This window comes from Larus michahellis, chromosome 3 (genome assembly GCF_964199755.1).
Source record: "Larus michahellis chromosome 3, bLarMic1.1, whole genome shotgun sequence".
Taxonomy (NCBI): domain Eukaryota; kingdom Metazoa; phylum Chordata; class Aves; order Charadriiformes; family Laridae; genus Larus; species Larus michahellis.
The window spans coordinates 63301565-63326236 of record NC_133898.1 but is presented as its reverse complement, the minus strand read 5'-3'; the positions used below and the strand labels follow the sequence as shown (position 1 = coordinate 63326236).

The 24672-nt window shown below is 39.2% G+C and overlaps 3 protein-coding genes across 7 annotated transcripts in view; 1 reads left to right on the top strand and 2 right to left on the bottom strand.

Annotated features, from left to right (window-relative positions):
• The window catches only part of TFB1M (transcription factor B1, mitochondrial), a 28436-nt gene extending 14856 nt beyond the window's left edge, over positions 1-13580 (top strand). For all 3 annotated transcript variants that reach the window (XM_074580470.1, XM_074580472.1, XM_074580473.1), the window contains exons 7-8: positions 9763-9890; positions 12605-13580. In XM_074580470.1, the coding sequence (XP_074436571.1) occupies positions 9763-9890; positions 12605-12866 (390 nt within the window). In that variant the 3' untranslated portion in view covers positions 12867-13580. The remainder of the gene's footprint in view (positions 1-9762; positions 9891-12604) is intronic.
• CLDN20 (claudin 20) lies at positions 2914-3679 on the bottom strand. Its single transcript, XM_074580474.1, has one exon. The coding sequence runs from the start codon at positions 3648-3650 to the stop codon at positions 2991-2993; it is 660 nt and encodes a 219-aa protein (XP_074436575.1). The 5' UTR covers positions 3651-3679; the 3' UTR covers positions 2914-2990.
• The window catches only part of TIAM2 (TIAM Rac1 associated GEF 2), a 175699-nt gene continuing 164527 nt past the window's right edge, over positions 13501-24672 (bottom strand). For 2 of the 3 annotated variants that reach the window (XM_074580462.1, XM_074580463.1), the window contains 9 exons: positions 23467-23575; positions 22697-22876; positions 21154-21272; positions 19875-19983; positions 18150-18208; positions 17203-17308; positions 16344-16431; positions 15639-15793; positions 13501-14772 (listed from right to left, as the gene is read on the bottom strand). In XM_074580462.1, the coding sequence (XP_074436563.1) occupies positions 14126-14772; positions 15639-15793; positions 16344-16431; positions 17203-17308; positions 18150-18208; positions 19875-19983; positions 21154-21272; positions 22697-22876; positions 23467-23575 (1572 nt within the window). In that variant the 3' untranslated portion in view covers positions 13501-14125. The remainder of the gene's footprint in view (positions 14773-15638; positions 15794-16343; positions 16432-17202; positions 17309-18149; positions 18209-19874; positions 19984-21153; positions 21273-22696; positions 22877-23466; positions 23576-24672) is intronic. The other variant, XM_074580464.1, reaches the window with a different exon arrangement.

The following is a 24672-nucleotide window of genomic DNA, read 5'->3' as shown; positions in this document are numbered from 1 at the left end:
TTTAGGTGGAACTTCCTATGCTCAAGTCTGTGCCCATTACTTCTTGTCCTGTTGCTGGGCACCACTGAAAAGATCCTGGCCCCATCCTCCTGACACCCACCCTTTAAGTATTTGTAAGTGTTGATAAGATCCCCCTCAGTCGTCTTTTCTCCAGACGGAAGAGACCCAAATCCCTCAGCCTTTCTTCGTAAGAGAGGTGTTCCAGTCCCCTAATCATCTTGATAGCCCTGTTCAAACATGTTAGGTTATTATTCGTGACAGCAGTCTGTTGTGAAGAAAATGACCATGCTTAAGACATATTTTTTGGCTTTGCATTTTTGGGTTGTTTTTTTTTTTTTTACTTGTCTCCTAGCTGATTGAAAAGCAATTTCAGGATGTCATCTCACTGTTAAATACCTGAAATAGCGATTTTGTGGTGGTGGCTTCTCAATGGTGGATACAATTTGAAGGAATAGTAGATTAGTGTAGTCAGAAGTCTTGTGCAGACTGTGTCTCAGAATTGAGAAGCTGTAACTGATACTCCCATTTGCCTGTGTCGCAAAGGCCGTAGTTGACTGAGAGAGTGGTAACTCAAGGAGAGCTGACAAATGTCTTAGTATAAACAAATCCTACAGTCAGTTGGTGCTCTGTTGAATGACAGTACCACTAGACAAGCATATTTTTATTTAATAGATTTCTTTGTCTTAAAACAAGTCTGGCTTATATTGCAAAAGCGGAAAGTACAAAATTTTCAGACAGGCATGGCACCTGTTTTCACTATATTATGTTTCCTTCAAACTTCTGTTGTAGATTGTTCTTCTGTTTTGCCCGTGTTCTTTTAGCCATAGATTGACATGTGGTTCTAGATACTACCCTTTCTGACAAAATCTTTGTTTTCTTCGAAAGATCTTGCAGCGTATTGTGATTGAAGGGGCTCAGTGCTTGATTTTTTTTTTTCATAGGTATACAAAAAAGCTCAGGTACTTCTGTATAAAGTTTTAGGAAGAAAAATTTGCTGCTTATGTAACCAATGAATACTTCATTTTGCTCACAGAATGCAATTATTACCTTTTTCTTATGCCCTTCAGTACACCTTTGGTTCTTACTTCACAAATGTTAGTTTTAATTCACATACATAGCAGTGATCAAACCTTAGTGTCATGTGAAACCCCTTACTAAAAATGGAAATGCATGTTTTTGGTACTGAGTTGTTTACTTTGTTTCTGCAATGAATGAATGTTATTTCAACGATATCTATGAATGTTGAGATGTAAAAGACTCTTGCTTTATGGAATGAGATGGTGCTGTGCGTTATTGTGTCTAAGCAAAGAAAAATTGGCTTTTTGGTCATAGTTAACTCTCTGCAATACTGAATAACTGCTAATACTAGCATTTGCAGTAGTACAAAACAAGCTTCTTGGTGAACACGTAGGAAACTCAAAATGGCTATGTAATAGTAATACAAGCAAGACATAATTCTGGTCCATGTATGTTAGAATAAAGACTTTACATATTAGGTACATAAAACATTTCACTTTCTCAAATGCTATAACAGAAGATCTTACTTTTTCCAACAAGTTATACATTTAATGTTAAGGAACCTTCATGCTGTTATAGTGAATTTTGGGCTGATAATATGGGAAATGAAAGCTGTATATAAGTATGCAAAACAAATAGCAGTTGGTTTTGTTGAAAGACTTGTCCAGCATTATCATATTCCTAAACTTAAAGGCCTGTATTGTATCCCCTTTTCATTTCCTTACCTATGCTAGCAAATTAACATCAATTTGATTCTCATTTAGAGGAGCATTTAGATAGAACATACTCTGCCAATAACCAATATGAAACAAAATCTGTGTGTTGAAGGAAAAGGTTAAAAGATTTAAGATTGTTAATCAAAGTAACAGGGTTAAGAAAATAAATTTAAATGAGGAAGCTGTCTTCTTATCACCATTGTATATTACATTTGGTAATAGAATACATGGGAGTGGGCCTGAAACAGACCCTACTGGAATAACAAAAAGGATTTAAAGTTCTTTTAGAATGCCAGAAATGTAGAAGACAGTAAATAGTAGCTGTATTATTTGAGTTGTTAAAAGCTACTTTGAGCAAGTGTAAGCCATAACACTTCCAGATTTTTCTGGAACATAGATATTTCGTTTGTATCCTGTGTGTTACAGTTTGCAGGTGTTTTCATAGTCATGGTTACATTTCTGTTGTTGTATTGCTCCTCAAATCTAACAATCATTGTGTAGTGATAGATTAGTAGCACTTGGAGAATGCCCAGTAGACATTTCTTTAACAATAATAAATGGAACCCACAGCAGGTGGCAGTTTGGGGCGGGAGAGCCATTTTTAGCAAGATCTGAATGGTACTGCTGATTCTTTACGCTGATATGCAGAATATACAATGCAACTAAGGTTTGGGGCTATGGATTTTTGTTGTGCTTTTGTGTGTGTGTGTGTTTGTTTGTTTTTTTAAGAAATCTAATTACCAAGGCACTTTAGAACTGAAAATGAAAGGCAGATGTGTCTGTTACTTAAAAAACACTGAATTGGGCTTCTTGGACAGAGAGTGGTTGGGTTTTTTTCTTCCTTGCATCATAATTAAAATAAAGATAAAAATGTAAAATACACCATAAAACTTTTTATGTTATTGATGGCCCAGTTTGCTAAATAGAAGGCAGTTAGTTTTTAAGCATCTTTGCTGTAATAAGCCATCAGTATGTTTCAGTTACGTTTTAATATAGTTCCTTTTTCTTCAATAAATGTTACTTGGTAAGTCAAAAAGCATGGTTTGAAAAATCAACGAAAAAAGTACTCTTGTAGCAGACATAAGCATTGTTTTCTACTTCATTCTTTGTGTGGATGCTGCTATAAATGAAATACCTTACTTAAACATAATTGCAGCCCAGATGTAAGAAAAGTTAAGTGCTATGTTACACATTCTTTGAAGTAATCAAACTACAGTTAGCACAAAAAAAGCCTCAATGGATAGAAATTAACTGTATTTACACATAGTCCTTCAGGTTGTAACCTGCATCGCTCTCCTGCTCTGTGGATGGGAAATGGTGCTGCTTTGGAGGGTAAATCCATGCTCCTTGCTGCTTTTTAAAACAGGAAGTGCAGAAGATCACACCTGCAATAAGCAGAAACCCTGCTGAAATGAATCCTGTATAAACCGCTCCTCCTGGTTCGTGTTTACTGCTCTCTGGAATGGTCTGGTCCAGAAAACTTGCAATAATTTCTCTCGTGTACCAGGATGTTGGTACTAATCCAAAGATTCCTGCAAGAATGAAGCAGACTCCTCCAGCAAAACAAGCGTGGCTTTTGCTGTCAGTGTCCCCTCCCAACTTTGTGCATTTCATTCCAACTGTAGTGATGCAGATCCCAAAGGCTGATAGGATACAAGACAGTACCATGGTGGTCCGTGCAGCCTGGATGTAGACGGGGAGGGAGAGAACAGAATATTTCAGGGTACAGCTAAACATCCCGGTGCTGTACCATGTGCAGTCCATCCAAAGTCCTTGCATCTGTGTTATAGCTGTTATGATATTTGAACCAACATCTGCGTTTACCTTCCAGTTTGGTAGCAAGGTGGCTGTGATGTCTCCAAAAACACCAAACAAAGCCAGAATAAAAGCAAAGAACTGCAGACTTGCTGATGCCATGATGATTATCTGCTGTCACCTTTTGTCTGCGTGTTTCTCTCTTGTAAATGAGTGTAACTGGTTGGTAGCTTCGTAGCCAAGGCTGTAGCCCTGTGTGTAATAGGGAGGAGGCGGGGTGGGGGGGTGGGGGAGGCGGGGAGGAGAAGTGCGAGGGGGGAAGAAAAAGAAATCAGCAAACAAAAAAAGCTTGCATTTAAAATTAGAGCTATCTGAATGACTATCTGAACATGACCCCGCAGCAGATGAGAGCAGGCGAGCAGCTGTACAGAAGGCACTTGAACATAAATGATGGCAAATGGACAGTGTTTTAGAATTGCTTGTAAGAAGGAGCTGCTGCCCTTTCATACGTGATTACAAGCCATCAAGCAAAACTTACTTTACTGGAGTTGGTTTTGGTAATAGCATACGGATTGTAGGCTTACTAGACAAGCATACATTGTAAATGGAACGTTAGAAACTTGCAGATTAGAAGTCGTTTTGGAAAAACACTGGTAGAAAATATATTGTACTCTTATTTAAAGTACCTTCCTTAAATGTGTTGGCTGTAGTCAGCTCCTGTTGACTATTTCATAACAATGAACGTTGATCGATAATACTATCTTTTGTTAAAGTAGGGTTAAATGTAGCCCTTTATTTCAGTTTATTTAAATATTGTCTGTCCTTTTGTTTAATAACTGTTACCAAATTTCTGGGTTCTTAAGGAGAATAAGATTAAATTTAGTATTGGCAGTATTTTGCCAAGTCACATGTGATTGTTCTAAATCAGTATTTTCAGTCAGTGATTCTCAGTCCTTGACTTAGAGCAGCAGGATTGAGCAAGTCATAAGACTGAATATGATGTGGTTTTGTCTATAAAATAAAATACTGGGTTTAACACTGATAAAGAAAGTCAGTTGTCTTGGTGCATTTTTTTTTTCCTTAATCACTTACCTTTCTGAAATTATTTGCAAATTTGCCATGGAGTGGCAGTTTTAAAAAATCATTAAAAAACCTCCCTGCTATTCTTGCATAAAGAGTCAAATTTCATTTGACAGATGAGAACATTTAGGGGGTATGATAACTGTGCAGCTGGGAAGACAGAACTGTTGTTGTTACATCAGCTGGACTGTTAGGATAGCAGATGAAGAAAAATGGGTTGAAACCTCTGTGACAAGGATTAGAAATGGTGTCCTGCCTTTTGAGTGGGACTGCGTAATTGGCAGGTTTTGTCTTGAATCAGAGTGATAGAGAAAGGGCAGTCCTCAGTCTGGATTATGATTTCTAAGATGTTCTATGTAAATACTAACAGTCATATTTAAATTGGTCTTTAGCACTACATTTTTTTTGAAAAGCCATAGTAATAGGGGATAAAGTTGAAATAAATGGAACTCAAAATATCAGTGGCATTGTACTCTTACTTCAATTCATTGTGCATAAGACAACAAGGTTTTGATCAATAGGTATTCCATCAATCTGTATTGGCATTACATAGCAAGTAATCCTCTAATTTTATATATCGTACTTAGTTCAGGTAATTGTTCAGGGATGTGCTAACTCTGTCCAGTGTGTATATATTAAAAATGCATATAGTTAAGGTGAGAATGTTAGTAGCTACTAATTTTTAAAATCTTACTTCAAAGACCTGCCTATTTCTAAATCTCTTCAGTTTGTTCAGACTGTGAAGAGTTGCTTTGGCAAATACATATCATTTGCTGTATCGGGCCCATGGGGAAGATGGTTTAACTTCCTTTTACAGAAGGAACTGACATGCCTACATAGCTCAAAACTCAGTCAAAAGCATATTCTGGAACAGCTAATTAGGGTCTTGAGTTAACCTTTTTCATTGCTTCCTTTTTAAAATTTCAGTATATACAAACATGCAAGCATAAATGCAAACCACTGCAAATGGTAGTTGTACATTACATTAAAGGGATTGAACCAAATTAAAGGCATGATAAATTCAAGTATAAGCACTGCAAGTGTAATAAAAAATACAGTTATGTTTCATTGCTGTTTGTGTAGCACTTACTGCTGGATGGGAGATCTGAGATGTTTTCTTCACTGCAGATGTCCTGGAAAAATGCAGTTTCTCTTGAATGGAACTATTGCTTCTCATATAAAACTGCATTGGCATGTATTAACAAAATTTCTTGGAATGTTGCTTTTTTTTTTCCTCTTCTCTACAGCAACTGCATTACTGCTGTTTGTTCGCTCTCTTAGTTCCATCTACCCGAGAATAAAGGAGTACTTTGTTTAATGAGTTTTGTTTGACAAACACTCAGTAAGGGAAAGCAAAGAGATTATGGAGAAAAACACATGGAGGCCCTTAGTCCTAAATACATAATGATATCCAGGTTCTATGATTAAAACTGTGAGCAGTGAATAAAAGGAGTAAATCTTGGAGCATCCAGAAACTCTGTAGGTTTATGGGGGGGGAAGTGCGAAGGGGGAGGGTAGGATTCATTTAAGTTGCACTGAGAGCCAGAGGGTTTTGTTGTTTGTGGGTTGCTGGGTTTTTTTGGGTTGTTTTCCATCGCAGATAATCTTATTAAGAGTTTACATTTCTTAGGAAAGAACTATGCACTTTATTTTAATTTGTAATTGGAACAGCAGGACATTTCTATTCAACTACAGGTTTTGCTTATCTCTTCTTGATTGCTTTAGCCTTCTGTAGGTCATCCTATAACTTGTTGCCTTTGTATGAGTCTGTATAAAAGGCACGAAACTTATGCGATAACTGCAGTACATAGGTAAAGTGGCGTTGACAAGCTGGCGTGTGAAATCAAGAAATTAGGGGAAGAGTCTTGCTGATTGCAGCAGTGATACACCATTAGGTTTCCTGGAATCCTGTTTATGAGCCTAATGTGAATGGAGTTAAGTTTACAGGAATTAGATTATTGCTATTAGTGGCACAGTTACTTTCTACTGGAAGTGAACCAAAATGAAATCCTCACATCAGAACAAGATCACTATCTAACACGTATCTGGTGTTAGACCTAGCGTTTGTTTGTAGTAGACAGATAAAATGCTTGGACTGAAGGCTTAGTTGGTGAAAGTGCTGGCTTAGAACTATCTTAGTAGGATCTCAAGCAGTCTGTTTTAATGAAATTGAAGTATGTTCTGCTTAGGTTTCAGTTCCCTATGAGTAAATTACCGCTTGAGAAAGGGTGCGTGGGTTTGCTTTTAATACAGCCCTGTTGCAAGGTACACGTATTGCCCATCATGAGACCTTTCTTGTCAACAGTTAGTAAAAATTGTCTCATTTAAGCTTATTCTGATTTCGAATGTTGATTTCATCAGCGAAGCAGCAGACTTCTCTGAATTAAATTGTACTCTGTGATGTGTTCCTCCTACCCTGCGAGAACATAAACCTTCATTGTACTGATACACTAAAACAGCAAGGGTTGAATAATTGCTCCACTATTGACAGTCCAGGATATATCAGTTGAATAATTTTCATATTCAGTATTTTGTAAGAATTGAGTATTATTTTGTAAATATTTCTAACGTACTTAGGGGTGGGAAAGTGTTACTAATAAAATTACCCACAAATTAACTTGTGTATTTTAAGTGCTGTTGTGTACTCTCTATTGGCTTTCATAATTCTACTCTCTATTTTATGCATATTAAAAAGGTTAGGGAAAAATAGCATGTATAATTTTAAAGGAGTGGCCAATTACAAGTGAAAAGCTTTCCCCTGTATCTGTTGCTATAGTAACCAGGCAGCTTTCCTGGGGTCCAAAGAAAACAGCGTCTATAATGGAACAAATGCTGAGAAGTGCTGTGTTTTGTTTCAGAAGCAGAAATTATTGCCCACTGGCCTTGAGATTGCAAATTGAGCTGTTTTTCTCTTAAACTGTATGCTGCATCTAGAATGTGGGTTTTTTTTCTTTTCCTTCAGAAATTTTTGTTAAAGATGCAGCTCCTACTCCCAAAAAGCCCTCATATCTCGCTTACAAACAGTTCTGCAAACCTGAGGCGACTATGAGATCGGAAATGGGCTCTCGTGGTTTTCTTATCCCCAATTTTGTTGAGAAAGTATCTTGTTTTAATTCTTGAAAAAAATGCAGATAAACATACGTGCATGTAAAAGAAGCCCTTAGTATTTCTGTGCAAGCAGCTGGTTGGTCATGTGAAGTATGTATTTGCCCTGTTCAAAAAGATAATCTTTTCTGACACTTAATGTGAACACAAATTTTCACTGTGTTCCTGTGGTCTCCTGGACACGTAGCAGCAAGCTGTGGCAAGGTTAGAAGCTAGCAACACTTAAGAAATTCAGAAACTGCTTTGGAAAATACATTTATGCGCACTTCAGTGCGGATTCCATGTGTCAGGTTTTCATCACCTCATTTTTAAGTAAGTTCTTGTGTCTTTACATTTTAGTAATTTAAGTAATTTTTCTGTCTTATTCTTGACTCTAGCTTTCAGAAGAGGTGGAAAAGTAGAGAAAACCTACTATCTGTAATGTATACTTGAGATCAGCAGTGCTAATACTGGAAACTTGCCGTGGTTTTTTTTCATCAGCACTGTTAATCAGTATTTTCCTTCCTTTTCCTAGCCAGTATTTTCATTCAACTTCATAAGTTCTGTCTACGTGAAAAACTTACCATTGTTTGGATTTCATACTTTCTGTTGAGAGCTAATATAGTACCTCTGCTCTTGAAGCAGTTGTACGAAAGAGATGTCCCTGATAGCTGAGCTGTTCCCACTGAAAGTACAACATGGATGGATGGCACCTTTTTGCTAGAAGAATATGTCCACAACAGAGGTTACTACGATTACATTGATTTTTTTAAAAACCCACAGACTTAGAGACGTGTTGATTAAAGTAATAGAGAAAAGCCTTTCTAGTTTTGAATTTTTTTTAGGGTTTTCTCAAACAATTGGTACACTGAGATTGTGCATAGAACAGAAGCTGTTCTTTGGGCTGAGTGTATCTTTTATTTCAGTCAGAACTAGCACGTCTTCAATTTAGTGTCACGTAGAATCTGTTCTGCGGATACGAATAGTGACTTTCAGACCTTTTAAAAAGATGGATGATTGTCCGTCGTATTAGCAGAATTTTTTAATAAGAGACTGAATATTTCTAAAACTCTGGCACTTAAAAACTTTCTAGTCATTCAGTACCAATACTTGTACAAATCGTACAAATTTTAAATGTGTTCCTCCACAGAATTTTTTTCATTTTTATTGTTGTTAATATCTAGTTTGGAAGATGAACTGCTTTGTTCGATGTTGTGCAGGACTGGATTTTTAGCCCAGCCTGTATTTTATAATACAGAAGTCTGAATTCAGGGCATTTCTGTATAATACAGTATCTATATAATTGCATGACATATTTTATATATTTTATATGTATATATGTGTACATTGAAGGAATGACGTTACTTCATTCCGTTTTCAGACACAGGGAAAGTGACTGTTCTGTGAACCAGGGTGACTTTAGAACTATAGAAGAATAAAAGAAGCTTGAAAGCTCTGCATAGAAGCATTCAAATAAAATTTTTTGATTAACTGTGATACACAGTGTAAATACAGAATTGTACGGTCATTTAAACTGAATGAAAATTTATTTCTACCTACCATTCCTTTAAGTAGAATAGAATTTAAAAATCTTAATAGGTTGAAAAGTAATTCCTTGGCTTACATTTCAGAAAAGCCCTAGAGCAACAGAAGATATATAGGGAATGGGTTTGATTTCTAATTATAATACCAATTTTCTCCAGCTGCCCTTCAGCCTATATATTGAATATTGGCTGATTTGTGTATCATGTCAGAATTGTCTTGTGAAAGGATCTGAAGAAAGAAGTGCTAATTACTTTACAGATTACATGGAAGTTGCTCTAGATGGAGGAAGTGCCATGGGGGGGAAAAAAGTACTGAATATGAATGGCATGTGAACTAATTGGAAATATGTAGATAACTAAGACAGACTAAAATTCTGTAGGGCCTTGAAAGTTAAGCCAAATCTTTATATTCAAACACTGTGACATTAGTCCCTGCACAGCTATATTACCTGTCACAATAATGTCTTCCTATGTTCTGCCTGTTTCCTGATGTCTACCAGTTAACTTAGAAATAATGTGTCTTGGAGGAATATATCTACTCAAATTTATCTATCTTTTCCTTATAGGTGGATGTGGCTGTGGTGCGTTTCACTCCGTTGGTGCAACCAAAGATACAGCAGCCATTTGAGCTGGTAGAAAAAGTGGTTCAAAGTGTTTTTCAGTTTAGAAGAAAATACTGCTTCCGTGGAATCGAGTAAGGATCTTTAATGAAACATTCCCAGATACTGTTTTTGTAACTGTGCTAGCTCCTAAATCAGTTGAGAAAGTCTTGTAGCTATGCATTTGATTTTATTACTCCCTTTTTAAATTTGTCATCATAGTTCATCAGATCTTTCCATTTCAGAATGGTTTCTGGAGACAAAACTATGAGATGATTCTCTTTCTCTTGTAATTATATCATAATTACTGTGCATTTTTGTTAGAGTAGTTGAAGCTGTTAAAATTAACTAGGATAAATTGGTGATCTTTCCAATAGTTTGTTTGTCTCAGAAACAAAAAAAAACCAACACCATCCACAAAAACTACAGCATTTATTGGTTGACTTGAAAAATGAAAGTCTCAAAATTCAGATGGCAGTGTGAAGAGGGAGAACATCAGCTGTGGTAAATTTTACTTATTTGGGGATAATGTCAAAAGGTCAAATTCTTGTTTCTGTGCTTGCCCTTCTATGGAGTTCTTACTGACTCTTTAAAAATCCCCATGTTTTACTGAGGGAGTTTCTTAGGTTCTCTACCTGATGTGAGAAACCTGCAGTCCGTTTGCCAAGGATCCTGTTAAAACTCTGGCATAGGTGTGTGTCTGACTACAGCATTCAGCATTGTAGCTCGTGTGACAGAGCTGCTGTTAGGACTAGAGGCTTGTAAAATTCATCACACTAGCTGAATATTGCTGGGCATGGTTTTGGCCCTGATGCAATCCAGAATTAGGGTGGATGCCATCTTGCTGAACTACAGGTCCTATGTGTCACTATATTAAAGGTGACCGTAGAATTTTTCCTCTAGTTTTGGGGCTTTTTTGCTTGAGGCAGTGAATGGCATTGATGTCTGGAATGCAGACATTTGATGTAAAATTTTGCCTGTGTTAAGGTTTGAGTATGCATTTGAAGGTGCTTGAAAAAGGAGGTATCCGAATTCTAGACAAGTTTGTATTTGATTCATAGAGTTGTATTTTTGTGAGAGAACAGTTTCAGTTAACAATGTAAGTAGAAGGTACACACAATCAGCGTATCTACGCTATATAGAATATTTTTGCCAGAGTCTTGAAAAAATGAAACTATTGTGTAATCTCAAGTTGCTAATAACTGCTCTACATTCTTTTGAGGCAAGGAGGGGGAGTCTGAACTTTTGAACGTCACGTATCCCTCTAGCAGCTTATCATACTTTAGCCCTAGTGTGCAGCTAAGAAACACAATCCTCTTATTCTTTAACTGACCTGGAAAAAATAGCAATTTTTGGTATATAATAAGATAATTAAGTTTGTTACAAGGTATCTGTCTATTGCATTTACTGTATAAAAAACAAGGTAATAGAATCAGTTTACGTTTGTGTGTAAATCCTGTGATCTGAGAGAGATGTAGCATAGAAGATTAAACTATTAAGTTAAGTTCATGAAGAAAAATACTGTAATTTGAGTTGCTGGTCATGGACGTTTATAAGATAGATAGTTCTTAGTCTGCATATAAAAGGTGATTAAACATTTTTGTCTCCAGATACATGTTTTAACTACCAAATCAAAGGCAAGAATAACTTAGGGAGGGGTATCAAAATCAGGATTGATCCATTTTAACCTTGCTGACCTAGATGCTGAACTAATGGAGACATTTTTGACCAAGGCCTTCAGTAGAACATACTTTAAACCAGGTTGTTCCCAGAAGTTCCATCCTTCTCTTGTCATTTTAAACCCTTTCTTAACTTTGTATTCCATCTGCCCACCAAGAGCCAGCTATCACTTCCTTATAGAAAGCCTTTTGACTAGCTTATCCAGCCAACATCTGGAGGCTTGGGAGGGAGGCTGTTACTGTGTTAGATGCACAGCGTTTTTAGGTCTTATATAGATGTATGACAGAGGCAGATAATTCGAGACTTCAGACATGCACATGAACCATGCGCAAATTTTCTGCTTTCCTGACCTGTTGTAGCCTGAGAACTACTCCTAATAAGAGCTAGTCAGCTAGTACTTTCAATAGTTTGCGCTTTGCATTACGCATTTTTGTGAGACATTAATCATCACTTGAACTATGCATTAAAATTTGGGGAGCCTGAGGGAGAGGTGCTGTCGCATCTGGCCACAGAGTAAATGAACTGAAGTTCATAGTGAACCTATGAACAGAGCTGAAAACAAAATCTAGGACTCTTGGCACATTCTCCAAGTTCTGAATATTTAAAAGTGTATGATAATTAAATATTTCTTTCCTCCTTATTAGCTTTTTTCCTGGCATTGGAATTGCAATATTAATGACAAGTGATAACAATATCTTTCCCATTGGAATGAAACACACGCTTATCCTGAAAGAAAGTCATATGGTTTAGATCTGATCTGTTTTTCACAGTTTAATCTGTTGTTGCTCTCTAAATATGAGGCTCATTCTAAGAAGGCTCTGTGACTGTATCTGTACCCAAAGCTCTTTTTAATATTAGCAAACATGAACATACATGCATGTGTTTAATGTACAATGTATGTATATGCTTTCCTACGTTGTTACAATTTGTGTTTGCAGGAAAAGGGCCCTTATGTTTCCATTTGCTTAGATAATGAGCTATGTTAAGAGTGCTAAAGCTAAAATAATGACATACTTAATAGTAAACCTCTATTAAGTAAATTCCCAAGAGGACCCTGTTACTCTTAAGGGAAACTAAGTTGTCTGGCTGAATTGTTTGAATTTATTTGTCTTTTCCCCACACCTTTTAGGACCTTGTTTCCTGAAAGCGGACGTTTGAAAAGAACAGAACAGCTGATGATGACAGCAAATGTCGATCCAACTTTGCGTCCTTTTCAGCTCTCCATGTCACAGTTTAGAAATCTGTGCAATACATACAGAAAAATGTGCGATGAAGACCCAGGCCTTTTTGTGTACAATTACAGAGAAGAACTAAGGCAAAAGAAGATGATGAGGAATTTACAGAAAAGTAGCAGTCAGCGCAATCAGAGTGAAGAGGAAGATCAGCTGTAACTGCTGTAATCGGCAGCAGACTGATTTTTTTATTTTATTTTTCTTAACTCCTTGATCTAGAGGTGTTGATTAAGTGAAAGGAGGCTTATATAGTCCTACATCTGTGCAGGTATGGAAGAAATACTTTTGAGAAAGTGGTGGAGAGAGAGGGCTTTCGCATTTTATTTATTCATTCCATTCAGCTGTAGACAAAAGTGAAAGAACAGTCCAGTTACAAGGTGCCTACAGGTTCTTTTTACTTAAGAGGAATGGCTAGAACACATACCAAAAACTAGGTATGTCATGAGACTTGTAATTAAGTTGGATCCTTCCGAAATAACTGAGTTTTAGGTGAATGAAAGTGCATTATTGAAGTCTAAGAAAAAATACTTTTCATACTTCAGCATCTAAGATGCTGTTTGGGTTTTTGTGCTCTTTTTATCCTGGAACATCCTACTTCACTGAGTAATTTAAAAAACAAAAGCCAAAACCCTTGTATAAATATACTCAAGTGACTGTCTTAAAGGAGGATAAAGTGCGCAGATTGCCTCAAGGTCTGGGAATACTCTTCTCGTTTATCCAAAAGCAAAGAATTTGGGATTTAAAGCTCCAACTAGAGAAAAGCAGCATGATAAAAAGTAGAAAACATGGCTAAGTACAATACTTTTTTGTCTTTTACTGTACAGGCTGGTAGAGAAAATAAAAAATACAGTCAAATAAAAGATTACAGGCCAAGCTTTGGTTTTGTATTTACACATATGTATAAAGTATAAACAGCGTCTTGAAACTTACAAAAATGAAATTTCTGCACTATTGTGCACTAAACCACATTAAAATAACTTAATTCTGCTTTAAATAAAGCAAAAATGAAAAACAAAGAAATAAAATGCCCACGGTATTGAAAAATTCATTTTGCAATGCTACTTTCCATTGTAATCCCCTCTGCCACTATAGCACCTTTTCCACATTACTTACTTAAAATACTAACGAGACCATCCTTCCCTTCCCCTCCCCCAGAACACTACATCATCTTAATAACTGCTTGAAAGGGACAAACTAATTTACAGACCTTGGCCAACTTAATCTATTTTTGAGCCACAATAAATTAAAATAACTTAATAATCCTTTACAGCTGTTTTTGTGGAAAAAATGTATTAGTGCACAAAATCAGATAGTAGTTTTCCTGCAGCTTCCATGAATTTACTAGTTTTAAAGCAAAATAGGTTTGTTGAATTTTATGTGGACTTCAAACGAATATTTTAAATATAGTGCTTAGAAAGCTAGGATTTCCCATGCCTCTCCACAGCTTCATAAAAACAGTCCTCATTAACTACAGATGTTAAACTCTGGACGCTAAATTCTCTCTCTAAAATAGAGTTCAGATCCAGGTTTGCAGCATCAGAGTGACTGTCGAGGGACTGGTGACGTTCTTGCATCGCCATTAAAGTTCCTCTGTTACGCTTCGTGCTGTTTACTTTTCTCTTCACTGGGCAGAAATGGCCACGCACCAGTTTTGGATGCTCTCCTGTCTCCTGGAAGCCATCTCCTTCCTCATTTTCAGCAGCCTGATCCCGTTCAGAGTCAGTACTTGGTTCCTCCGAAATCTTCAGCCGTTGGAACTGTATCTCAATGTCTTTCGTAGGGCTGCCCTTCTTTAGACTCTGATAGTCATCGTCATCGTCATCATCACTGAGGATATCAGATTCTTTGACAAGAACGTTAGAGAAGTCAGCTGCACAGCTCTGTATGTGTTTATCGGGAGATGAGTTTTTGGGCTCCTGTATGCTCTCGGCAGTGTGGCAGCTGCTGCTCTGCGTACTGCTGCTCAGGCTGCACTCATCGGAGTCCTGGAAGGTGCCCTTCCCCGGGTCACCGTTCCATTCGCTACTGGATGAATTCTTCAGTACCTTCAAGGACCTCGTGGAAGCTGTGCGGTGGAAAAAGGCAGTTTCATTTTTTCAGCAGAACATCAGCTAGTTACAGCATCTGTCTCAGCAGCACACTTATTATTACAGTGCCCGTAGTCTCGTTTGATAATCATCCCGGGTCAGATGTGTCAGCATTCCGATACTGACAGTGTGATCCTGTGTCACAAGTTTTCATTCCACCTACCCCAGGGCTATATGCTTGCCTTCATGTGAAATATATACAAAAGCCTACAAAAATTGTAGTAATGATTTACATACATCCACAGGAAAGCAAGATTGATTCAGGCACCTCAAGCACTGGAGGGCCAGGTTATAGGCGGGAGTTGAACTGTCCCGGTTCCTGTGATGTTAAGGGGATTTTACAGACAACTGAACCATCGGAGAACTTGAAATACTCGTAGCTACTTATTTAACTAAAATGTCTGAAGCCTAATTAGGGTATCTACTGGGATGCAAATTCAGTGCGTTGGAAGAAGCAAGACCCCTGCCTTTTGCCAGTTGTTTTAGCTTTAAATATTATTAGGGCTGAGTTACCGAAGGGAACCCAGAGGAAAGAACGCTAATACTGCATGCCAAAGGGAGTCCATTTCTTCCCAGCAAAATTAATTTGGGCCTTATTAAATCATCCCCCTTAAGAGAGCTAATGGCACATCACAGTGTGGGGGTGTGGCAAGCTTGCTTATCTGGTCTAGCCCTTGTCATGCACTGAGCTATGGAGAAACGCCACCACCTCCCCAGCCCAAAAAAACAAACGGGATTTGTGGGTCTGGCACACAACACACTACAGTCATGGTAATAATTGCGAACCTTCTGCCAGCTCTGGAGTCCAGACTCCATTTTTCAACTTTGAGAACATGTTACTTACCCAGTTTGGCTGTTGCAGGTACACGGTTCTTGAGTGGGACAAGGCGATCTTTACAGGTTTTCTCCAGCGGTAGCTCACATTTTATGTGACGTCTGAAATTCTCCCGCAAAATAGAACGGATCACCTTCACGATGTTAGTCTTGTTCTCACAGTCACTGCAAGTTTAAGAAAACAGATAACCTAATTTTCCTCCCTGAAGTAGGACACTATTGGAATAAAATCTGCCTTCTTTCTGCTGTCATGCTTTAATGCAGTGGGGTTTTTCAGTAGCTTGCTTTAGTAGTAGGTTTTGCAGGTAACACCTTTGTGTTAGTCATTTTGCACATTTTGTATTTTGCGATCTTGGTTAACTTCCCCTTAGAAAAACAGCCTGAGGAGTAACTTCTGTACCAAGGGATCACCCCTTAAGTGGTCTTTATGGGAAGGTAATTTCTGCTAACCAACTGAGAGCCCGATAAAATCAGTTACGTTGCCCATATCATACTGGAATTTATGATCATACATCTGTGCGGATTGCTGATGTTGGATCACTGTGCCAAATTCACTCCTGTTTCAAATTGTTACACTTTATGCAGTTACACTGGCATAATGCCTGGATTCAAAGAGCGAGAAGTGCTGATGCAAAGGTCATGTGGGAGAAAGTATTTTATTTTTTTAATTCCATTAATGTGCTTTGTCAAATAACAACCTCCATGTAAAGCTTACCTGCTGCACAATTGAAAAATTGTTTCTGGCCTGCCTTGTAGTTCTGACTTGGTGTGAATCAGTTCCCAGACACAGCTGTTCTCTGTCCCTGTGCGTGGAAGGAAACATTATTTTTGTATGTACTTCACAAAGCCTTCGGCATTAGAAAGACCAGTGTAGAGCTCATCTTCTGAAGGCAGCGTTAACGTAGGCATGGGTGGATCCACAGAAGATCTCACCAAAGTTGGAACCCAAAGGAAAGTCCCCTGAACTCTCCGGTTGTAGCAGCCCAGCCACTGCTGCCTTTGGTAATTTGACCATCTCTCTTGGGGAGTGGTTTTCCCCCATTCTTTAATGTTTCTCGCTGCTTTCCAGCCTTAGAAGCCCTTCTCCCAAATGCACGAAACACTAAACACCTAGTGGCACTTTACAGAGGATATAGAACTGGATAGGATCATAAAAATCAACTCCAAAGGAAAATAAAAACACAGCCTATACTACCACACATTGCACAAGTCAACTTTCCTACATTTGGAAAAACACAAGGGTCAGCACACACACAGCAGAAGGGCATCACCAGGACATCAGCCATGGTAAACCACCTCCTGTTCATGGTGTCTTTTCACTGGGGACTGCCATTCTGTCATTCCTTCGCATCATTTTGCATCTTCCTGAACTCGTGGAAGAAGCCAATGTACCAAATGAAGAAAGTCTGTTAATGCATCACGCCTGTACCCCCTCAGTACAGAGACAACAGCAGATATGATTTTTGTCTACACCTGCCTGTTTCCAGAGGCTCCGGAAAGACATATGGAAGAAGCAGTATTACTGAATCCCACAAAAGCGTTCAATCCTAAAGTATTCAGTGCAAGGGAATTACCTGCTGTGTTCCCCAGTCGGACTTGAAGAGCAGATAAAGGAATCAGCCAACGAAATTTAAATGGATCCAAGTCACCATAATTATGTGCCGCACGAGCATTAGTAGGCTGCAAAAAGAAAAGGATATTTCTAAGAAGTAAAAAAGTGGTGTTTTTTTGTGCTACTCTTAGAAGACCTGCCTCTGAAGAGAAACTAAATTCATTAAACTTTTTCCTTCGGGGTACCCTGATATGTGCTTGCAAATGTATTTAAAATGGTGATAGACACAACCTTTGGAATTTGTAATTGCTTCAGCTTTTAAAACCGCTTGTTTTTAATGGATAAAAATAATACTTTGCATTAAGTACTACTAGGGAACAAGTGTCCCGAGAAGGAACCTGCAGACTGTTGATGAGCAGAATACATTAATCATGTAGCTGCTGCTGCTGCTGCTTTTAGAGCCCCTCCATCTGTTACGATGACATGGTGCGGTACTTCTCCACTGGTACTCAGGATATACAACTTGCTACTTGACTTCGCATTCCAGTTTTGGCAACGGGGCCAGAGGAGGTTATGTTAATAACGCCCCTTCTCCTTTCCTTCCAGGGTGATCAAGGGTCTATGAACAGAGGTCTTAACCTACACGCTACGTTAAGGTAGGCCATGGTAAACGCCATCTGGAAGAATTAATGACGTCTTTATGGCAATGTTTCATATTCCACCTGACAGAACTAACACGGGGCTCACACACAGAAGAGGCTGCTGCTTAGTAAATAACAAAAAGTATTTATTGCTACACAGATGCTGAGCACTTGTTTTAGCTGTGATTGATAGCTAGAATTCCAGCCTAGAGAGGGAAGGTGGCGTTTCACCACAGTCACTCCCCTTTCAACACCATTATGGTCCATCTCCCACTGCAGCGGGATCCTGTGCGTAAACACCCACTGCCTCCACTGATGCCAGACTTACCATTTTCTTTTTCAGTTTGTAATTCTCCTTATACACCAGTATTACAGCCCTCTTAAAAACTAAAAAAGAAAGAGAAAAAGGAAGACTGTTAATTAGACGTGTAATATTCAATGAAAATATCTTGGAGAACCTGATGATTGTAGTCACAGGATGAGATAAGCAAACAGATTGACAAGCACCTGCCCTGTATTAAGATGACAACTGGGTTTTTTATCACACACTTTTTCATGCAATGGCAGTAGTCTTTCCTCGGATTTTGTTCTGAACATTCAGGATGAAGCCATTCTGCACCTTTATTCTGAAACTACCAGCAGCCCGTCTCCTGGTATGTGAAGCGGTCTTCCCAGAAACAAATACAGCAGGTGTAGGTTAGATATAAAGGTTCTGATTTTCTTTTTGTAATCGGTGGATGTTTTCAAGTGGAGTGAAGGGCCTATAGCAAGAGATGGCTGTGAAAAAGAACGAATCCTGTTCTTCCTGCAGTTCAGCATTTGCTCAGTTGGAAACTCGAACACCTCAATTCCTGCTTTTCCATTTGCAGGAATTCCCTGCCTTCCACAACATTCGACTGGAGGGGCTCACTAACGTTATTTAATCTTTCAGCCTCCAGGGAGGCAGGGACATGTTCTCTCTCATCTGTAAGGAGGAACAGAAGCATGGGGGCATTGAAGCTGGACCTGAACTGAGGGACGGCTCTGCAGAGCAGTCCTGGCTCCCAGATCAAATTCAAGGGCAGTATAGCTCTATCCTTGCTCATGCGTCCATGTTTCCTTCCAGTGGAAGAGGAGAGAGGGGCAATGAGTCTCATCCCTACATGAAGGCAGGATGCAGCCCCAGCGAGCACAGCATTCACCCCAGAGCTTGGCAGTTTCCCTCAGCTCCCCATAGTAGGTGCATTTTCTAAGCTGCCCACACAGGGTTTGAAGTGAGAATAAAACTTGGTTTCCCCATTGGCAGATGAGTAGTTAATTCATACATGTCCTGCTGGGAAGTGTCAGGCATACATGGATCACTGCGAATCTCATCCAAGGAACCTGGGAGGTAGCTCCTGTTTGTTCTTCTATTAGAAGCATCCCTGCCCCTAACCCGTCATGCTTCCTGGGGAAGGACTGTGTGACAGCCCTGAGAAAGAGAAACTTGTCTCTTATCAACCTGAGTTGTTCCGTAGGTGTTTATCCAATGACGTTTTAAAGAAATGGACAAGTGCTTAAGGTGTTTCACTGGAAGATTAAATGGCTTAGGTAATTATCAAATGCTTAATCATATATATACTATTCAATAACACTCTTGGTTGTATGCTCTCATTTCTACATTCGTTTCTCACGTGAATATAATCTGGATGGAGATTTCAGCGCAGTAGCTGTAAAGCAGAAGTTAGCCTCAATACCCAAGAATAGAATAAATCACCATTTTCCGACCAGCCTCCTTTGAAAGCTTCGTTTAGCAGATTGTTCTAAAGAGAATACTGTCTCTTGAAAATCACTAATTTCCACAGTTCACGTATGGGCAGGAGAACAGCTGAGATTAGCTCACAGAGCAAACAGCCAACAAACGAATGGAAACTTTCCACTTCTCTTACTACGAAACATAACTAGGTATTTTTTCAGATGTAAGTCTACCCTAGTTATGGCTACAGGGAAAGGAGGCGGCGGCTTCCACCTTGTGAGAAGATTTCATGTGGTAATCTTTAGGTTTGAAAGAGCAGAGAGTCATTAAGACACTTACCAAACACTGTAAGCTCAAGGTCTTTTCTTGCTTTGCCCAGTGATGGGAAAGGATTCAGCCAGGAAACTGTTGAGTGCATCAGAAGTTCTCCCATTGAAAGCTCTGTCACCTGTATTAAATTATAACAGCAGATAGTATAAATAAATAGTATAAACATATACATCAGTCCTGTGATCCACACGTGAGTAAAATGTTAATGAGTACACATCGATAACTTTAAGGATCTGTGTTTTCTGTATTTACCGTATGTACAGAGAGAAAGGCAGAGAGATCTGCACTGTGGCAGGAAAAGTGTGAGTAACCCCCTTTTTAAAATAGGTGACAACCTATTATTAGCCCCTAAGTTATGGAAGCTGGATAGAAGTTTTTACTATTAATAACTTAGAAGAATATTAAGTTGATCTGATGATCTGACACTTACATATAGCCAGTTGATTTATTAGCTCTAAATATCTTTGATTTCTATACAGTAATTAGTATTAATGTCAATGCCAATGGCAGAATTAATGGAGGTCTCGTACTCTGAGGCTGCTTTCTTCTGTGGGACATAATGTAACACTGTGGAGAAACTCCCAGGCTGTCGAGTTTTGTTTTGCCATAAGCCATCGATGGGAAACCAGGTAGCCAATGGGGGCCATTTAGCTTTGACTGGGAGGAAGTAAAACAACTGAGCCGGCATTTCTCACATCTGATCTTCACCTTTACGGATTTGATCTACTTAGTAATCGTTTGATGTAAATAGCTAAGTTGAGACCTTGCTGCCCCAGTTCTGGGAGACGCGTGCGGACAGTCTGTTTAGCTAATGGTGTTTGCTCTGACAAATACCCGTGGATGCCTCAGCACTGGAAGTGAGGAGAATGAGAATAACAGACCTTAATGTGAAATCCCTCAAATTGCCATTTTCATTTATACGGGTGAAAAAAATATCTTAAGAACTTGAGAACTCTATAGCATAAAAATCCGAACGTCTTGGGGCATGGATAATCTCTGCAACACTTGAGAAGAGGAGGATTTTTCCTACTGAGAATTATGTCTGCTCCTGCTTGCAATCCCTGTCAGTCCAGAAGGCGGCTCTGGCAGCTGTCTGAAAGTTTTACCGTACCCTACTGACAAAAAAGAAACTTGACAGGCAGATATGAAATGAAAGTCAAAATATTAAAGGAGAATGGAGGAAGCCCAGCACAAATAAGTTCCCAAAATTACCTCAGGAAGAGATAAAACACACAGTGGCAAGCGGGATAATGCTTCAGGAGTGAATAAAACATGTTCCTTCTCTTACCTCCTTCTCTGTTCCACTCTGATCTGCAACCAGTTGGTCAAATACAGTGCCGTAATCTTCATATATCTTCTGCATCTCGTTGATGTGACTTGCTACTTTTTCCATTGCCTTCAGCGCTTCTGTAAGGTTTAAAAATTTCATAGACGGCTATGTAATTCAATTGTATTTTCTAAACACGACGGTTTTTATTGAATTCCACTTGAGGCAGGCAAAATGCCGCAGTGTTCCCAAGGTTTGGTGAACAGAATTCTAGCTTTATATTGGTGCTTTCTCATAGCAACAATAGAAGGTATGCTTCCTAATCAGAGTAAGTGAAAAATGCTCGTTTGGTATCTTACAGCCTTAACTATGAAAAGACTGTAATAAACATTCCAGTGAGGAGCACCCAACTATATGAATATTCCTATCAACATGATAGTAAATACGGTTAGGTTTTACATCCTATATATATATATATAGGGCCACTAGGATTTCTAGAGTAATCCATACCCATACTAGGATAAGTCATCTGACGAGCTTTAATAGAAATAAATTGCATTTGGCTTACCACAGAATAAACAACGAAGTACAGTGCTAGGTTGTACAAGTTCCTTATGGATTGCAACCATGAAATTCAATGCTGGTGGCCAGGTTTTGTTTACATTTTGTTTTCCAAGCAAAAACGGCACTAGATTTTCATTAGACTTTTGTGTTAATTCAGAAAGGAGTTGGAGAAGGGCGCTTAGTTTCTCCAGTCCTGCCAGCTCTTAACGGTGCAGCCTTTTAACAGATTGGCATCCATCCTGACCTGCAAGTCAGTCACCCCCAGCTTGGCTGTAAGGGCAAGGCAGCGGTATGAGAAGCTCCCTCTGAAGTCAGTAACAGCCTTATGACTTTTTGCTGACAGTGTATTTTCCCTGAATCTTTTTTGTCAATCCATAAAATAAATCTCTAGACTTTCATCCACCAGGTGCTGACAGACCTGAACTGGAATTTGCCAGGGCGATGTCTCAAGCATGTGAGCCTAGAAAAGCAATCAACTCTAATATATATTAGACAGACAAGTCTTCCTACGTGGGAAGACTGCAAAGCTTTGACAGAGATCTATTCGAGCAAGAGTGACAGCCAAACCTCAAACAACTAAAATTTCCTTCTGTGGCATTGTTAAACTTTGACACATTTCGGGAACTGAGTAGTAAGCACGAGATGGGCTTTTGGTCAGTGTTTCCCACGTGGGGGAGGGGGGGGTGGGGAGGTGAGGGGGGCGGCGGTGGAAAGCAATGCTATGACCTGGCACGCTCTTGGGCAAAAATTGAGGAATAAGACCCCATCTGTCATGGCAAATCCTGGCCATATCTACTTCTCAAAGGGACTTGGACATATCAAGTAGGACTTTTGGCTAAAAGCACAAAAAGAGCTACTTAATCTTTTTAAGGAGAGAGAGGAAATTCACTCTAGGTTTTGATGAATTCTGTGACATCTACCAGAATGGCTACCTGCATCTTCAGAAAGGACTGCAAATAAAACTTGACTCATATTCATTCACGTAGAAGAAAGAAGTTACCTGTCAAATGATAGTGCTCCTCACTCTCGTTATCTGTCAGAGACACCAGCTCTTTTAAAAGCAGAGGATACTTTAGCACTCTCTGAACAGGCTTTATGAGATACGACTCCAGTGTAGAAGAGTGTTGCTTTGTGGGATTTCGAGCGTCCAGAAAGGCCTTAAAGGCACTATCTGTTTTGGCTAGATGTAAATGAAAGAGTTGGTCAGTTGAACATGGAAGTCATAGAAGCTACAATAATTTGAAAGCACAGAACTGCAATTTGTAACCAGCACCAAAAGCCTCACTCTTTTTAATACTTCAAACAAAGTAGTTTACGCTATTCATTTCATAATAATTTCCTGCATTAAATAACATACATAAGGGCTAAGAGAGCAATTAGATCAAGGCAACTTTATTCTGCAATGTAATTTCCCCACTGCTCTGCAGGCTGCTCCTGCATCAAATTAGTAAAGTGATGGCAGAGGAAGTCATTCCTAAGTTATTCTGCCATTTGTTGCTTCTTTTTGGAGCATAACCTGGATCTGCAGACGGCACAAAACTTTTGAAATATGTTTCCGTAGCTACTCAGGCTCCTGCCTGGATGTTACAAAAGGAATCTTTTCCCTTCAGTTCCACACCATACTTAGCAGAACCGCAGATCTCAGCTGCTCCTCTTGAAAGATACCCGATGAACCCTTGCTTTCTCTGCAAGTTGAAGGTATTTGTTACGGCAGTTCACTGCAGTTTAAAGTCATGCAAATGAATTACGGTAATGAAGACAATAAATTACCTCTCTCGAGAACTTTCTGAACTTTGATGTGGTTTGCGCAGAAGCCGCTGTACAGTTTAAAGTGGTCAGCGTAATACAGGAAGGAGCCTCCAAGGGAAAACAGCAATTTCTGAAATCAACACAAGGAAAAGATTAATCCATTACTAGAATCCTAAATAAATGTTCAGGCGTATAACACAGAGGCTTAATGCTGTGATCATTTGCTATCTTTCTATACATATGCTATATTTCTACACGCAGCCTATATTTATTTTTTTATATATATATTTATATGGATGAAAAAATCATATATATATTTATATAGATGAAAGAATCATGAATATACTATTGGTAGTAACTCCAGAATGTTTCTCTATTTTTCTGGGCATAGAGTTCAGCCTATTTAGGCAAAGCCTGCAATTTCCTCCGTTCTCCCTGAGCAGGTAAGACCACTGCAGACACTCTCTCTTACTGTATCTTTCAAGCAGCGCAGGAACAAAAATCAACAGACATGTAACAGGGTATCTTGTGCTGGGAAAAAACATGAGCAATGGGAAGGCAAGGCACAAAAGTGGCAAACCCCAAAGGGACAGTGTAAAACAAGCACAGAGGATTACTTTCCAACTGTTTTCCTTCTTTCAGGCAGGTGGTAATTACAGGGCACCTCTGATGCTCTTGGAGGAAGGGGAGGTTGGGAAGATGTGGGAGGGACTGAATCACAAGGGAGGTGGTTTTAGAAAAATGCTTGCCCAAGCAAAGATAAGAAAGAGGAGTAGTGAGGGAGGAGGAGGGGGAGAGAGAGAAGGAGGAGGAGGAGAGCAGCCCCTGTCCCCCTTTTTAATCAATGTTTGCTCCACAAAAGGCAGCTAGCGTCCAGAAGACCTGCCGGACCGGTTTCACCCGGTCCTGTGACAGTGACTCCATCTCCAGGGAACCTACTCCTTACAGTTAGGGCAGGTCCTGTGTGGTGCCACCGTGAGCGAGACAGCACAGCAAGGGCACAGTCTGCAGCCATTTACACTTTGCAGTCCCTCCTCTGGGACCTCACAACACGAGCGACTCGTGCAGCGTTTAACAGGAAGAGTTCCCAGCCTGTAGCGGGTGAACTGGGCACAGCGGGGAGGGCCACAAGGCAGGGCAGAATTCAAACCAGTGACAATAACCTTTCTACAAAGCATCATCAGCTCTGTTAGTTTGTAGCATACTCAAAGTCTACTCTGCATCTCC

What these genes read in the sequence shown, in the direction of transcription:
- CLDN20 (XM_074580474.1), bottom strand. Translation starts at nt 3,650, where the DNA reads ATGGCATCAGCAAGTCTGCAGTTCTTTGCTTTTATTCTGGCTTTGTTT.